At 34.4% G+C, this 16,363-nt stretch overlaps 1 protein-coding gene across 1 annotated transcript in view; it reads right to left on the bottom strand.

Moving 5' to 3' along the window:
• Positions 1-6,086: 6,086 nt before the first annotated feature.
• Positions 6,087-16,363, bottom strand: part of Ferry3 (FERRY endosomal RAB5 effector complex subunit 3) — a 38,252-nt gene continuing 27,975 nt past the window's right edge. The window contains exons 11-14 of the mRNA XM_026407249.2: positions 14,445-14,647; positions 8,690-8,747; positions 8,063-8,130; positions 6,087-7,324 (exon numbers count right to left, since the gene is read on the bottom strand). Coding sequence (XP_026263034.1) covers positions 7,232-7,324; positions 8,063-8,130; positions 8,690-8,747; positions 14,445-14,647 — 422 coding nt within the window. The 3' untranslated portion in view covers positions 6,087-7,231. The remainder of the gene's footprint in view (positions 7,325-8,062; positions 8,131-8,689; positions 8,748-14,444; positions 14,648-16,363) is intronic.

Genomic DNA, 16,363 nt, shown 5'->3' with positions numbered 1-16,363 from the left:
ACTCTAGAGAAGTTTGAACAAATGTGCACAGTAATACATGTATAAGAATGTGGCTATTGCAGCATGGGACCAAATGATACAAAGGTGGAAGCCACTTCATTGTCAATAAATAGAATGGATAAATAAACAATTTGGGCTATATGCATATAATACAGAGTATTAAAAAATAACATGCTACAACCAAGATTAATAAAGTTGCTATAAGTCTATCAGTATGGTTAAATCCCCAAAGCATGGTATTGGATTTTATAAAAGGAAGTTATTGAAAGATATATAGAAAATAATTTTTTGATATAATACTTTATATATTTCATAGTTACACTATATAGATATGCATTAAAACTATGAATAAATCCATAAAACGAACAACAACAACATCAAGATAATGATTACTGCTAAGGAGAGAAAGACAGACCCATGGATGACACAAATATTCTCAATTCTTTTCTCTATCCTGTGCTCTTTGCAAAGTAACTCATGTAAGCACCTCTCATCAAAATGTGAAGTCTATTACCCTAACTCTTGATTCTTGGATGGCTTTCAGATTTGCTTTAATCAACAGAATGTGGTAAAAATGATGTTAATTCTCTCTTTTTCAACCTGACTACCATTATGTGAAAAATTATGGGCTAGCATCCTGGGGGATAAGGCCCAGTGAAGGAAATTGTCCCAATTGTCCAATTGTCCCAGCTGAGGTCATCTATTCCAGCCTGCAGCCAGCCAATGCTCAAACATATGAGAGGGTCTAGCCAACATGACCAGAACTGCTTACCTGACCTTCAGCTGGCTGAAGACTCACGAATAAGCCCAGGTGAAGAATTGTTGAGATGACCCATAGAATCATGAAGAATGAAGGCTTATTTTCTCAGCCACTAAGTTTTGGAATGGTTTGTTATTTGAAAAGCTCATACAAGGAAGAATAATAGATCTGGAGAACATCAAAAGTGGAGCACTTCAACCTGTAACTCTGATGTTTTATGTGTTAAAAATAAGAGACCCCTAAAGCAAATATGGCAAAATGTTAACAAATACAGGTAGCAAATATATGGATATGTGTTACATATATAATTATCATAACTTTTCTGTATATTTGAAATATTTCACAATAAAAGAAAATTCAGATAGGAGAGAAAACGGGCTACACTAGTCACCACAGATGATTTTTTAAAAAGCAAAGAAAAGTATTGTCCCATTGCCCCACCCTGCTCGCCATCACCATGCACATAAAGTAGACTAAGCAGACTAGTCATTTCTGCATCCTAATCCTCTCCTCTCATCCAGGACATTTTCTCTATTTCTTCCTAGCATTTAATGTCTTGCTTCAGTTGGTCACCTGTAAGATAGGAAACATCTGATCAGCTCACTGACAAGAGAGTCATAAGAGGTGATACCAGGGAAGCACTATAGGGGCAATTGTAGGAGACCTTAAATCTTGTAACTACTTCATACTATTGTTATGTCTAAAATCTAGGCTCACCTGACAAGAATGTTAGTCCTTCCTGTCCCACTCAAATATAAAGTTAGTCACCTACCCTGTGACTTCCTCCTGACATTCTTAACCTGCCTAGTCCTTTGTATTTGAAGCTGTTTCCATTACTGGCACAGGTGGCATTCTTTCTGACTGCCAGGAGGATTTGTGCTTGACCCACTGAGAGTGACAAGGGCTCTTAGAGGATACCCACTCAATGCCAGAGAAAGGCAGGGCTCAGCAGGCTGCTCTCAATGGACTTAGCATCTCTTCTGTTCTCACACATTTCTGGTGTGTCTATTTTGACTTCTATAGCACTTTGCTTATGCTTTATTCTGCACTGATTGTCTACCCTTAGTATATGTTGGCTGGTATTGTGAGTTACCATGTGTTCTCTTACCAATTCAATTAGGCCATAAACTCCTTGAGGACATGATGTTTTCAGTGACTTAGTATCCCTACTATCTACTGAGAGGAAGGAAGAAAAGGAGAAAGGTCAGACAGGAAGGAAGAAAGGAAGGAAGAGGATACAGGAAGGAATGAAGTAAGAAGGATAATAGCAGCAAATATTTATAGAATGACTATATGCCAGGTAGTGTGTACTTTCTTATTTAATCCTTCCAACTACCCAGTGAGGTAGATCCTATTATTAATTTTTCCTAGCTTACGAATCAAAAAACATGCTTAGGAGGGTTAGGTAATATGCCCGATGTAACAAGTCACAGTGAATAAATTGGAGAGCCAGCATGTAAACCAGGCTTGTTGAACTCTAGGGACTATGCTCTTGACTGCTGCTGCTATACTATTGCTTAGAGGTGAGACATTTGAGCACAGATGAGCTGACAATAGGAAGCCAGGATTCAACACAAAGAAAGAAAAAAGGAGAGAAAACTAGAAAGCAGGGAAGAAAGAGGGAGGGAAGGAGAGACCCACTACCACATTTCCTTCCTGTAAGCATCACACCTAACCTGTGACAGACAGCACAGTTTCTGTTTCATTCCTAATCATCTCCAGAAAGGATCTACTTGCTTTTTTGGGTAATGTGTTCCAGGTTCCAGTCTCCATGTGCCAAAGATATCCACAGACAGTTCTTACGCTCTCCTGCCTGTGAGAGAAGACACATACAGATGATTCTCATTTTTAATAGTAGTTATGTTCTAAAAAGTTGCTTTGAACACTGAATTAGTGAATTCTAAACTTCTGGGACAATACAGAGAGTTATATTTCTGCAAGCCTCTGGCCGTATTTTCATTAGCTAGTGATCACATAACCTTATGCATGTTTCGAGACACCTTGTTTAATATATATTTTGATTCATTAACATTAAACTCTTGACTGACAGCATTATATTGATATCCAGATGACATGTATTTCCTACATAATGTACATCAGACCCTTGTTGCACTTAGGAACAGTAAGATAGCACTTCAGCACTATGCTGGGGGGCGGGGCACTTTACATAGACAATACCAACAAAAAGTACAAAAATGCAAAAAACGTGGCACTAAACAGACCATAGAAAGAACATTTGTTTAATATTATGAGAGCTGAAGCAAGATGGCATAAGTGTCACTTTTCCCCATATGAACTGGGAAAGTGTGTATTGAGCAACTCAAATTTTCTGCCACTGTATGAATATTCACTAATGATCCTGAAAATACTGTCCAAGGCCCTGCATTTCATTCCACTGATAATTTACAACACATATCTGACTTGGATTTGATGAAAATATTGCTTTTGTAAATGCCTCTATTAAATGGAGTTAAAAATAGATTGTAGAAAGCAGGTGAATTAGAAAATGTGGAATCTGTGATATAATGAGACTTAACTGTGTGGCAAGAAGTTCAGTCAAGTCTTAATTTTGATGTATCAGGAACCATTTCCCTGTGAGAAAACAGGAAAAAGGGATCTGCAGTGTGTTGTAATAATCTTCACTGTTTATAGTTGAATAGGATGTCACAAGCACATGTTGGTCCTGCAGGGAATCTCAAAGTTCATTTATTCATTCCCTAGTTTTAGGTGAGTTTTTGTCTTGATCATTAGATTGTCAGCATCACAGATGCTGCTTGACAAGTCTTCTTGCTTTACAAGTCCCATGGCTTTTGCATAACCGTCTAGAGGCCAACTCTTACTTAAGCATTGTGTTCTTCTACTTGGAAGATTCTAGTTACATTTGCTGTTGTTGAATGTTATCCTTAGGGTGAACCAGTTACTTATATTGTCTTTATCTCTGCCTTTGGGTTGTAATATAGTCTCATGTACATACTTTTGTCTAAAGTTGTGATTCCCAACTTGGGGTTCCTGGAATTAGTGGTGCTTTAAGAGGTCATTGAGTTTTTAAACAATCTTTCAAAAAATACATGTCCCTTGGTTGAAATCCCACAGGTCAGAATCAATTGTCAAGCTTTTGTTTCCATTTTTGCAAATCTGCATGGAATTATACAATAATTCTATGTGATAACACTATGTATCACTTGCCAATCAGCTTATCTCCATAGACTTGTCTTTAATTAACAAAGGCCAGATTGCTCAAATAATTTAAATTGCTTGCTAAATTTTCAAAACACTTCAGAGAAATATGGGGAAGCTAATAAAAGATTTCTGGATGGAAAAAGGACAAAAACACCACTAGTTTAAATGGTTGTGAAGACATGGTACTTTTTGTACAGATTGTAAAAGTTTTATTATTTCAAATTTAGGATAATTATTTTTACACTGCTGTTAGTCCTGTTGAGCAAGGCAGTCCTATTTTATCTCAATGAGAAAATGAAGTCACAAAAAACAACTATTTTCAACAAGAAACTGACACATATCTACAGTCTCTAAGCTTTGTCCATTCTTTCTACACAGCTCTGTAGATTCTCTTTAGGGTCTCTAAAATAGGAATGTGTCTGTGACTCATCTTTCCTTAGTGAAACATTTTTTTCTTCTTATGAGAATTTGCCAGGCTCCAACTGATATGACATAAATAATGGCATGTGCTGTGTCAAGAGATCTGCCAGTTCACAGGCAAGTAATTTCTTTTCGTTGAAATTCTTTTTCATGCACGTCTCCAATTTTGGTCACACATGTTGGTGCCATACTTGCAGATGGATGGTGAGGTTATAGTCTTACTTGGTCTGGTGCTTTGACAGAAGACACAGAGGAGGAAAGGAAAGAACAGTACAGAATGGGGGCCAGTGAATACTTTTAAGGCCTTGAGGACCACATTGTCATCTGTCTTGGGAACAAGCAACTGTTTATACAAATGGAAAACTATGCTCATTGAGATACTTGTGACTGCCCTGCCCCCCACCCCTCAAAGATGCTTGAGGCCAGCTTCTCTCAATATACTGGCCATTGGTCATGGTTCTTATCTGTACCTATACCTAGAATGCTTGAAAGCTTTTTCTATTCTCAGCCTGCTAAGGTTCCTTCTTCAGATCTATCGATCGTTAATGTCTTTCAAAGACCATGTGCTAAATGTCTGGCTTGTGGTGCTATAATAGGGAGGTGGTAGAATCCTCAGAAGGTGGGTCCTAGTAGAAGGAAGTAAGTCACTGGGGACATACCCTTGAAGGATATATTGGGACTCCAGACCATTCATGTCTGCTTTCTTCCAACTATGAGGTGAAGAGGACTGTTTGACCACATATTCCTACCATGATGTCCTTTGCTGCCACAAGCCCAAAGCAACAAGGCCAACAACCATGGACTTAGATCTCTATATCCATGAGCCAAAATAAATCTTTCCTATTGTTGATTATTTCAGGTATTCTGTCATAGTGACAGAAAGGACTAGCACATCTTCACACAGTGCCTGAAACTACTTCCCTTTAAGAAGCCCTTCAGAACACTTAGAAAAAGATCATAATCTTACCCTTCTTGGCCTAAATACAAAATTCTAGCCTTAATTACAGTCTAATTAAATCCCCACAATTTAAATGCATATACTTAATTTTTTTTGTAGTTGTAGATGGACACAATGAATGCCTTCACTTTATTTGTTCATATATATGTGGTGCTAAAGATTGAGTCCAGTGCCTCACACTGTTAGGCAAATGCTCTTCCACTGAGCTATAGAACCAGCCCTATTTTATTGTTTTAAATGTTCTTTTTTAATTGTAGATGAACACAATACCTTTATTTATTTATTTTTTTGTGGTGCTGAGGATCAAACTCAGTGCCTCACACATGCTAGGGAAGTGCTCTACCACTGAGCCACAACCACAGCCTCTGGTATTTTAAATTATATATTTGCTAATAGCTTGGTGTTTCCATCAGTAGTATGTAATACCATAGGCATGATTTTCCCAAGCTTACTGCTTATGTATCTTATAATACAGTTCCAATTGAAAAATGGACTTAGAAAAATATCTTGATTTTATTAATAAAATAGTACTTTGAAACCTTCCTCAGTTGAAAGCCCCAGTTTAAAAGTAACTTAATAAAATATCCCAGAGGTGACAGAGTTGGTTAGCAACATTTATCAAATTTCCATGATTGAATCTTTCCTCCTGTACCTGGAAGTAACCTTCATGCTGTTGGTTGTACCCTTAGATGACAGAATTCTGTGGAAAGATTATTAAGGTCTATTTTTTCAATGTCTTTTATTGATCCCACTATAACCACCTCCATTTCAATTTAAGAACTAAAGTCTCTGACATTCATCTATTCACTCCTAGTTATAATGTTTCTTTTTCTTATATTCAAGATATAACACTTTCTGAGGACATCAAAGACCCTCCATTTCATTCGATTGGTCAGTTGCAACATTCACACAACTTGGGATGAAAACTATTGCTTTTGTAAATGTCTGCATGCTTTTGTTTAATGTAGTCATGGCAAAAATGTTATAGATGAGATAAATGACACACAGTGTGGGAGAAAGATAATGGAAGAGGAGGGGAAACAGTAAGACAGAAATGGGGACACTGTTATCTGCAAAGAAAATAAGGGATAGAGGAATAGGTAAGAAAGCTGAGAATGTAGGAAGAATAGAAAAATAAAAATGATCCTCATTCTCTGATTGTCACATCATTGTCACAATGTTGCTGAGCACTAAAATCACACCAGGTGTTGGTTTGGACTAACTTTACATCAGGCTGGCAAAAAAGAACACTATTTTCTCAGCCCATGAAATGTTATTTATAGACAAGGGCAAGGTCACAGAGGGAAGATGAGACAGAAGTAAAGAATTCAAAGCCTTTTTTGACTCTTAACTTATACAAGCTTAGAAAGAGTAGATTAAAAGCAAGGCTTTGAAGGAAGAAACTTAAAAGAATAAGCACATATTTCTCATGTATTTGTATTTCTATAGAAAGATTTTCACAAGAAACCCATACTTGTAATGCATTTTTCAGTGCTTTTTAATTTTGATTTGGCAAATAAAGTAATTATGGCTTATACCTGGTAAATAATTCAAGCCTTATGGGAAAGTCAAAAGTCACCACAAAAATGTACTCAAGAGATTCCTATAGCAAATGTGTGATAAAAAGGAAGTATTAACTTACTAACATTCACTTTAGGACATAAAAGTAGAAAAAGGGAGATATTCTTTTATAAAAAGACTTTAAGAATGAATGTTTCATTTAGGGGCTGATCACTAGTTTGTTCAGTATAGAAATTTTTGGAATGTTTCACAGACATATATCATGATTTCACTTGTGGCTTAGGTTGCAGGTTCTCTTTCTGGACATCTTTTGCTTGACAGGATTCCAGCATAGCTCAAGTTCCTGGAGAGTTTAACAATCCGCTTCTGCCAGTGTGTCCATCTATAAGGGTTTAGTGCTTGGATGTCAGAGTGAGTGTTGATGAGACTCGGAAGATCTGGGGGAGCATGTTACTAAGTTGATAAAACATTTCTTCAGAAATACTCTGTAAAAGGTAAAAAAAAAGTTTGTGCTTGTTAAAGCATGGATAATTTAAAATATTTAGAAGTATTTTAAAATATGATCTCTTTCTAGATATGGACTGCAAAACAGAAAAATTATCTTTCCTGACTGATTTAACTATATGGACTGGGCTGGTTTTCTGACTGATCTCTGAGAACCTGTGTTGTTTCTATCAAATAATAAGTCTGACCACCAGAAACCCCCTATGTAACACCAATATAATCCATAATAAAATGCCACTAATTTTGGTAAGTTCTATTCAGAATCATTCATTCTCTGTTCATGCCCTTTTTTACAAACCCTTCATAGTCTGTATAACATAAATGTGGAAAAAAAACAGAGGACAGATAAGTCAAGTTTGGTTTTAGGGGTAAATAAAAGATCTCTTGAGTGGTAGAGGTTGACATCTTTTTTTTTTAATATTTATTTTTTAGTTTTTGGTGGACACAACATCTTTATTTTATTTGTATGTGGTGCTGAGGATCGAACCCACCGCCCTGCGCATGCCAGGCGAGCGCGTTACCGCTTGAGCCACATTCCCAGCCCAGAGGTTGACATCTTTGACAATAAGTGCCTTTATGGCATCCAAACTCTTCTCCCCTTAAAAAATTGGAAACTGTTAGCATTTTATTATATTTAGGAGTTTAAGGCCACATATCATATGTGTGAGGAATATTATAAAAGAGATTAAACTGGAGTGAGATCTATTCAGATAACATACCTGTGGCACCAGAAATTGTACAGTCCTAGAAATTCCTCCATCCCATGAAGCCATTTCCATCATAAAACCTAAAATAAAACAATAGACTTTGCTGTGTTATGAGTTTTGGCCTTCCAGTCTCCCAGTGACTTACTGAGATAATCTGAATTTCACTGTGTGGTTCCTGTCTTGACTTTGTAGGTAGACACTTGCCTATGGGAAATGCTAAGCCTAAAAGATAAACTTCTGCTATCCCTAATTCTCCGTGCCAGAGAGGTTTAACACAGTTTTGTTAACACACTTGGACTTATTTTTTCTCCAGTCCTAGTTGGCCTCCATACAAGGAAGCTAAAACAGACTATTAAAGGTTAAACATATGGCTCTTTTTTTTTAAGGCAGTAGAGAACAAGTTAGAATCGAAGCAAAATGTAAATAACATCCAAATGTTCTTGTATTCCAGGAGGACTGGAGATTTTTTTTTGTGACTAAAAAAAGATAAATTACAAGTCTCTTAAGAAATATTTGATTAACTACAAAACAAAGTCATCAAACAACAGAGGTAACTTTCATATCCTTTCTTCTGGGTTGCTCTGCTTTCAACATTTGTGAGGACATATGGTTGGTTGTTAAATGTGAGGTTCTGCTCACCTTTGACACACTTAAACACAAGTTCTGCTCTCCTTAAGCACCAGGGTATAGTCATTTCCTAAAAACAGAAACAAAACAAATCATTTGCTTTTAACAGAAGTTTGTAAAATTAAAAATACAGTCAGATCCTTATTTGTTTATAATGTTGAATGTCCATGTTGTGAATAAATTCAGACAATTATTTGCTAATCCCAACTGGATTTCTTTTGTTTTTTAGGAACAGAGCTTCTAGTCGTTAGACAATACTTGAGAAAGGCAAATTAATTTAACAAGCCTAGCAAACATGATTTATAAAATGCGTAGATCCTTAACATATTCATGATAATTTTAAAGATAACTATAATGCAGTAATTCCACAACTACTGTCAATGTCTGCATGAATAATTATTATTGATCGAATGAATAATTATTATTAAATTGTATATTTACATAAGCAATAAAATTAAACCATTTTAATTATATAACATTATATTATTGCAAAAATAATGGAATAAACAAAGAGTGTATCCTAGTTACCTAATGAATCAAATCCATTCATTTTCTATTTTACTTTCAAATTGCTGTCCAAATGCACATCTGAATCCCAGGGTCTACAACCAATACATTTTACAATTTTTCACCATGTACTCAGTGAGCATGCCATTTTAAATTCTATTTCTTTTTACCAGAATTATTTTCTCATGTTGCAAGTCTTCATAACTACAAAACAAGTTTATTATTAATTATGGTGATTCTAAAACTTTTTGGGTTTCAGGATCTTTAACACTCTGAAAAATACTAACTCCAATATGCCTTTGTTTATGTGGATTATTCATTGCTTTAGAAATTAAAACTGATAAATATAAAAATATTTATTTAGTTTAAAAATAACAATGATAAATCCATTTAATGTTAGCATAAATAACATTTTTAATGGAAAACCACTATATTTTCCAAAACAAAAAATATTTAGTGAGAAAAGTAGTAACATATTCTTTAGACACAATGATCAACTATTTCATGATCCAAGTCTCATAATTCCTATGCCTCAAGACTTTATGTATCAGTTTTTATGTGTGGTTGTTTCTGCTGACTCTCACTCATAGTGTCTTATTTTCCTTAAGAGTCTACTTATGTTAAACATTTTATTCAAGAATTATACTTAGAAATAAATACTAAAATATAACCAAGTATTAGCATTACTTTAAAACATTACTCTAAAATATAATGTTTTGAAATACCATAGTAATAATCAGAATCAAGGAATTACTATTATTCATTTAGTTTTAATGACATATTCATTATATATATATATTAAACATATACATATATATATATATATACACACACACACACATATAAAGCATTACTGACAGTAACTTGTCTTATAATTTACTATTAGCTTATTGACACCTTTGAATTATTTAAATAATTACTTGATTAGGACTGGGATTGTAACCCAGTGTTAGAGCGCTCGCCTCAATTGTGGAAGGCACTGGGTTTGATACTTAGCACCACATAAAAATAAAGGTATCATGTCTATCTACAATTAAAAAAAAATTCTTAAATTACTTGATTAAGGCTAAGTCAAAGTACCACTACTCATATGAAGACAGTTAATGTGAATTTTAAACACAGAGCTTTGAAAAACAACATATAAAATTGATATTATCCAAATGCAGAAACTCAGGACAATACAGTGATGAAAGATTGCAGCACAAATTAGAAAAGGGATGGTAGATTGAGAAGAAAATAACCAAGTCCTCGTTTGTCCAAAGATCATACAATTTTATCCATTAATAACATGCTTTCTTGTTTTCTATATTTATGTGATTAATAGCATGGTCTATAAAAAATATCTACGAGATAAATAAAGAACTTCACACTCTTGAAATGATATGAATTAACTACAAAGTTTTATAAGCACTATTTGGAGAACATGACAAAATACAATAATGGCAGGACACTAGAGTAGCTTTGAAGTGACAGATATATTATAAAATCAATTTAATTTTCAGATGACATATGCCTTCATATGTGCTTTATTTTAATTTAATGCTGATTAGCAGTGTTAGGAATCTGAAGAAAATGCTAGACGGCAGCATGTACATGCATGTGAAAACACATACATTCACTTGAGTTGTTTTCAAATCTTTCATATGCCTACAGAGACTCTACTCCAAGCTTAAGGTAGATGTTTGACTGTTTTTTTTAATCCTTTTTGTCTGATTAAAATCAGCACCTAAAAACAATGGCTTTGGATACATGGCAGAGGCTAAATGGTAAGCTTTAGAAGACAATAAGGTCAAGACAGGGCATGAATTATTGGATGTCATAGGATGTGGCCAGCAGTTTTATAAGGAGCTCACTTTTTGAAACAAAGCTTAGTATATATTGCATAGTAGGTATGATATAGAACCTGATGGATCAGCTAATGGCATATGAAGTTTTTGTTCATGCACTCTAGGTAATGGCAAAGGGACTAAATCTTAGTGACACGTCTGAGAGAATGCATTGTGAAAGAAATCTACTGAAGAAGCTGGGTGGATAATGTGAAACACTTTAGAGTTTGGAACTAGGGCAGAAATTTGGTCCCAACAGTTATACTTTAGATGGTACATGGAAATTGCACATAGAATAAATTTTAAATCTGTGAAACAAATTAAAATGTCAATTCTAACTGAGACAATGCCTTCTATCTATCTGAGGTTAATGGACATATGTTGATTCTCAACTTGAATCCTTGGTTTAGGGTAAGGCTGAACTGTGGAGTTAGTATGTATTTTAAGGTCTTCATTGTACATCTTGGAAGTCAGATATAAGAATTATTTTCTGAGTTTATTCTAATGGGAAAGATTCTAAGATTTTTCTTTCCTTCTCAGGTATATGCTTATGAGGTACCTGAAACACTTGTATTAATCAGCTTCATAGCCATTATCAAAAGGTGAAAGTCTGGCTTTATTTTTTATTTTCCACATTAAAAAAAAAAACACCAGTGTAGGTACACCACTTTAGAAAACAATTTTGCTATTTCTATCAAAGAAAAACACATAGATAGCCTGAGAGTTAATAATTCCATAATTCCACCTAAATGCCATTCCCAAGAGAAGTGTCAAAACATATGTACTAGATAGAATGTTTATAACAGTATCAGTCACAACAACCAAAATCTAGAAATTGCCCAAATGTTCATAAATATTAGAAGGGCTAATAATTTTGGTCTAGTCACACAGTGGAATAATATATTACATAAAAAAGAACAATCCATAATCATACATAATAATCTGGATATCTCATAAACATAATATTGAATGAAAGAAGTCAGATATAAGATAAACCACAAAACAACTAACTCATCCATAATTTTTGAGGTGAAAATAATGGTTGTCCTGTAGAGGGAGTGTTTTAAGTAGCTGTAAGGGAACATGAGGGTGGTTTCTGGGTTCTGGTAATGTTCTGGGTATATGCTTGCTCAGTTTGTGAAAATTTGAGGTGAGCACCTATGTATTAAAAGTATTCCAATAAAAACAAACAAAATCTTCATTGACAAAAAATTAACAAAACTAAAATCCTTAAACCCCAAATTATTTCACAATTTATTAGTATACCCAAAAAAGTCAGGAACTCAGGATTTCTGACTTGTAGACTCATTCCACATCTATTAGGTTACATTGATCTTTTTTTTTTTTAAAGAGAGAGCGAGAGAGGAGAGAGAATTTTTAATATTTATTTTTTAGTTCTCGGCGGACACATCTTTGTTGGTATGTGGTGCTGAGGATCGAACCTGGGCCGCACGCATTCCAGGCGAGCGCGCTACCACTTGAGCCACATCCCCAGCCCTACATTGATATTAATACGACAGTATTTTCTGATTACAAATACTTATAGAGATGAAACTGGTTTGTTCTTCTTCTTTTTAAACTTCAAGTAATTTTTATTGCCACTTTAAATATCATAGGACATGAACTATTTCAGACCTTATCATTACCTTGCACACACTAATATATAGTAACTGGGTGTCTAACGGCTAATTTTGGGAAATAGCACCTGAAAATGCTTTGGGATCCTTGTACAAAAGCTAAAGTACATATTACTCCTATATCTTGTGAAGTGTTGTCTGAGTTTATAGGATAAACTTCTTGACCTTGAATGGATATTTAAATACAACAAACGAGAAGATCATGGCTCAATATACTTTTGTGAATTAAATTGGACACTTTGGAAACAAACTTAATGTTCTGCAGCTGGCTGTCCCAATTTAAAACATGTAACTTTTGTGACATTGTGGGAGAGGGCATGCTAGCAGTATCAAATGTCTGGAAGTAAATCTGAACTTAGTGACTTTTGGAAACACTGTTTTTGAGGTTGTTTCCCACCTACATACAACCATTTTTATAAACTGGTTAACCAGGAGTCCAGCTGCAGGAATATTTGGATGTTTCCTTGTGGCAGAAATTCATCATAAAGTTTGTTATTCCCCAAAGACCCTTTTATAGATGGGCTTGTTAGTGATGACAATTTAACAATAGCTAAAAAATCATGATGGAAGTAAAACTTTATAAAGCTACAGGGAAAACAGAAAAACATGTTTGTCCATCTCTCCTGATGCCATATTAGGTATGAGTGAGGCTACGGAAGTGGAATGAGAAGTGAGGAAGTCTACTGCAGCCTCCACAGGATGGTGCCAGCATCCTTTTCACACACACACACACACACAAAAGTATATTGTGAAGATTTACCAGACTAGACTATAAATGGGAAATAATTCAAAACATCCTGTCCTAGATGGAACTAGTTATCTTTAAATTATATTAAATTACAGCAGTTAATATAGAATTTAAAATGAAGTAAATTCATGAATGTAATATAATGAGTCTAAGTGGGATCTTAAACTAAAATGTAAAAAATTACATTTTTTATACTATCTTCTAAAATATAGCATTTCCACATTATTTACTTACTAGTAACATTCAACAATCAAGATCAAATTTCCTTCTTGAAATTCACAGTCTGCACTTAGTAGTCATCAATTTTGCTTTTAAAAAATCTCTTCTTAAAATAAGCAAGCACAGAGTTGCTGATATGAGCCTTTATCACCAGGTTGACAGCTGGCTTTCCTAGGACTCATAGCATCCTTTGGGCTTGAGGTTCCTTTCTTCCTCCAGACAATCTAAAGTTAAATTTTGGTCTTCGCATTATTTTTAACTTAGCCTTCTAACTATTTTTTTTAATGTGGGTAAAGGAAGAAGGCAGAAGAGAAACAGAATGAGAATTTTTAAAACAGAAAGATTTTTAAAATTAAAAATGTCTCCCAGTGCAGTGGTGCACACCTATAATCTGAGCTTGAGAGACTGAGGCAAGGGGACCACAAGTTCATCCTGGAGGGAATGTTAAACTGAGGCTGACTTCTTCCTGTTATCTAGCATCTCTTTCCATTACTTTTTAATGTCTTCTCAGAGAGTACAAACTCATTGTAATTCTGGCATAAGCCAAACATTAATATGGAGGTAAATCTACTGCTAATTAAGACAAAAATGGAGGAGAAAGAGGAAATGAAGTAGGGGAAGAAAAGGAGAATAGGAAAATGTTATAATTTTCTGAACATAAATGGTGAAGTACTATTCACTGTTTTATATGTCAGTCAATTCTATTAACCTGATAGAAAATGTAAAGGTCTATTAGTTAAAAAAAAAAGGGAGGGGGCTTTTAAAATGTAGATTATTAAATAATATGAATATGTATCATATTCATTGAAAAGATTTTTCTATCTGCTTACCTCTGACATATCGTGAACCAGCAACAGAGGAATGCTTATTGTTGTGATGTCATGGGTGCAGCAAACCTTGAGTATATTTCTAAGTCCCATAATGGCAGGATCACGAGCAGTGATATTTCCTGATTTCACATTGTCATCCACACAAAGATGGAAAGCAACATGGATTTCTGAGAGATTAGAATGTCGTGTTATGTAAAATTCCCCTGTGAACAACAGATATAATCATGATTTTCAAATACATAAGTCACATTCATTAATGGGCATTATAAATAATTGCAATGAGCAGTCAATATGTTGAGTTAGTTTGGATCAGGAATCTATGTGGGGCTCATGAAACTCCTTAATTCTTCTTAGCAATGAAATTCTTTTATTTACATATATTATCATATATTATCTTTAAGAGACTATAGCTTATGGTCTATGACTATAGGATTTTGTCTACCTCATTTAATATTCTGTTTCTAGCACATAGATGGTCCTCAGTAAGTACTTGTTGAGTGAATCGATGAATGTTTCAGACTACATCCTGGAGCAGTAACATCTCTGCTCTCTACAATCATTTCTTTTCCTATGTAGCCACAATAGCAAAATAAAACAACAACAACAACAGAAGAAAACCTCATCAGCTTTTATTTTCTATGCATTCTGTCATTATAAAAAAATAAAATATAAAACATAAAAATGCATTTTTACAAATATATGTACCTGGAAGTCCTGATATATCCTTCAAGGAAAGATTTGATCATGTCTATCCTTTTACATTAACCCTTGACCTCACAAATTTCACTTGTGCTTGTATTAAAGTAATTATCCAAGGGTTTTACTTTTAAAGATATAGTATATTTATATTTAAAAGTACTTAATATACTTTGGCATTATGTTCAATATTACTAGTTACTAGCATATATAAGTTGTACTCATAGATATCTTTCATAGTCTTCAGGCAAAGGTCTTTTTCTTTTAACTTGAACAAGATATTAGAACAAGAAAAAAGAAATTAAAGAAGGGAGTTTTTGAGACACCCAAATAAAATGGACAAAGAGAAAGTAAAAAGGAAATTGGTGAGGAATAAAGTAGTTATGATTTCCCAGAAAGGCACTGAAAGACACGGTCTGCTTATCAGAAATCTGGTGGACTAATGAGACAATATTGTTCTGGGCCCAATGAAGTGTGTAACCTCCTTAACTCTTACTATGAATTCAGACGATGGAAGTCACAGCATTAAATATGGGCTGTAGTCCAGCAGTGAGGTAGGATGACTTAGTGGACAAGTCAGGTGCTCCTAATCCCCAATCTGGCACTGCTTTATTCGACCTTAAATGACTTCCCTCTTGGTCTCATTTTACCCATTAATAAAATGGGGGCCAGTCCTAAAGCTGGCAGTACTAACCAAATGAATATGATATAGGGGAAAAAACACTAGATTGGATGTTAAGGAGATTTGTTTTTAAGGACTTTTTGGGTGAGTGATCTTGGGAAAATCAATTCAATTTATTGATTATCTTAAATCCTGTATATGAAATATGAAAAGTAATGCCTTGCTGCTTTCCTTACAAGGTTGTTGTGAGAATTAATAATTTAAAATATAAAGACTTATATCATGATAAAGTAAGTAAGTTACTACTGACTTACAAATATATAAATACAACTGCTTTCCCTCACAATTTAAAAATCTTAAATGACTTGTGATTTAGCTCTTTTTTTTTTTTTTTCCATCTGAAAATATCTTGGTTGTATAGGCATCCTTTACCTCAATGGAAACTCCAGTGCTCCAGTGCTATTAGGACATCTAACTCAATAATTTAGTAGGATATTTTTTACATATATATATATAAATTAATAGTAATTCAGAGGATATACCATAAATCTGAGTTATCCTTTTCTAAATCAGACTTATGGTATATCCTCTTAATTTGGCA

Source organism: Urocitellus parryii, chromosome 5 (genome assembly GCF_045843805.1).
Source record: "Urocitellus parryii isolate mUroPar1 chromosome 5, mUroPar1.hap1, whole genome shotgun sequence".
Classification (NCBI taxonomy): domain Eukaryota; kingdom Metazoa; phylum Chordata; class Mammalia; order Rodentia; family Sciuridae; genus Urocitellus; species Urocitellus parryii.
Note: the sequence above shows the minus strand (reverse complement) of the source record. Positions and strands in the feature narration are given on the sequence as shown.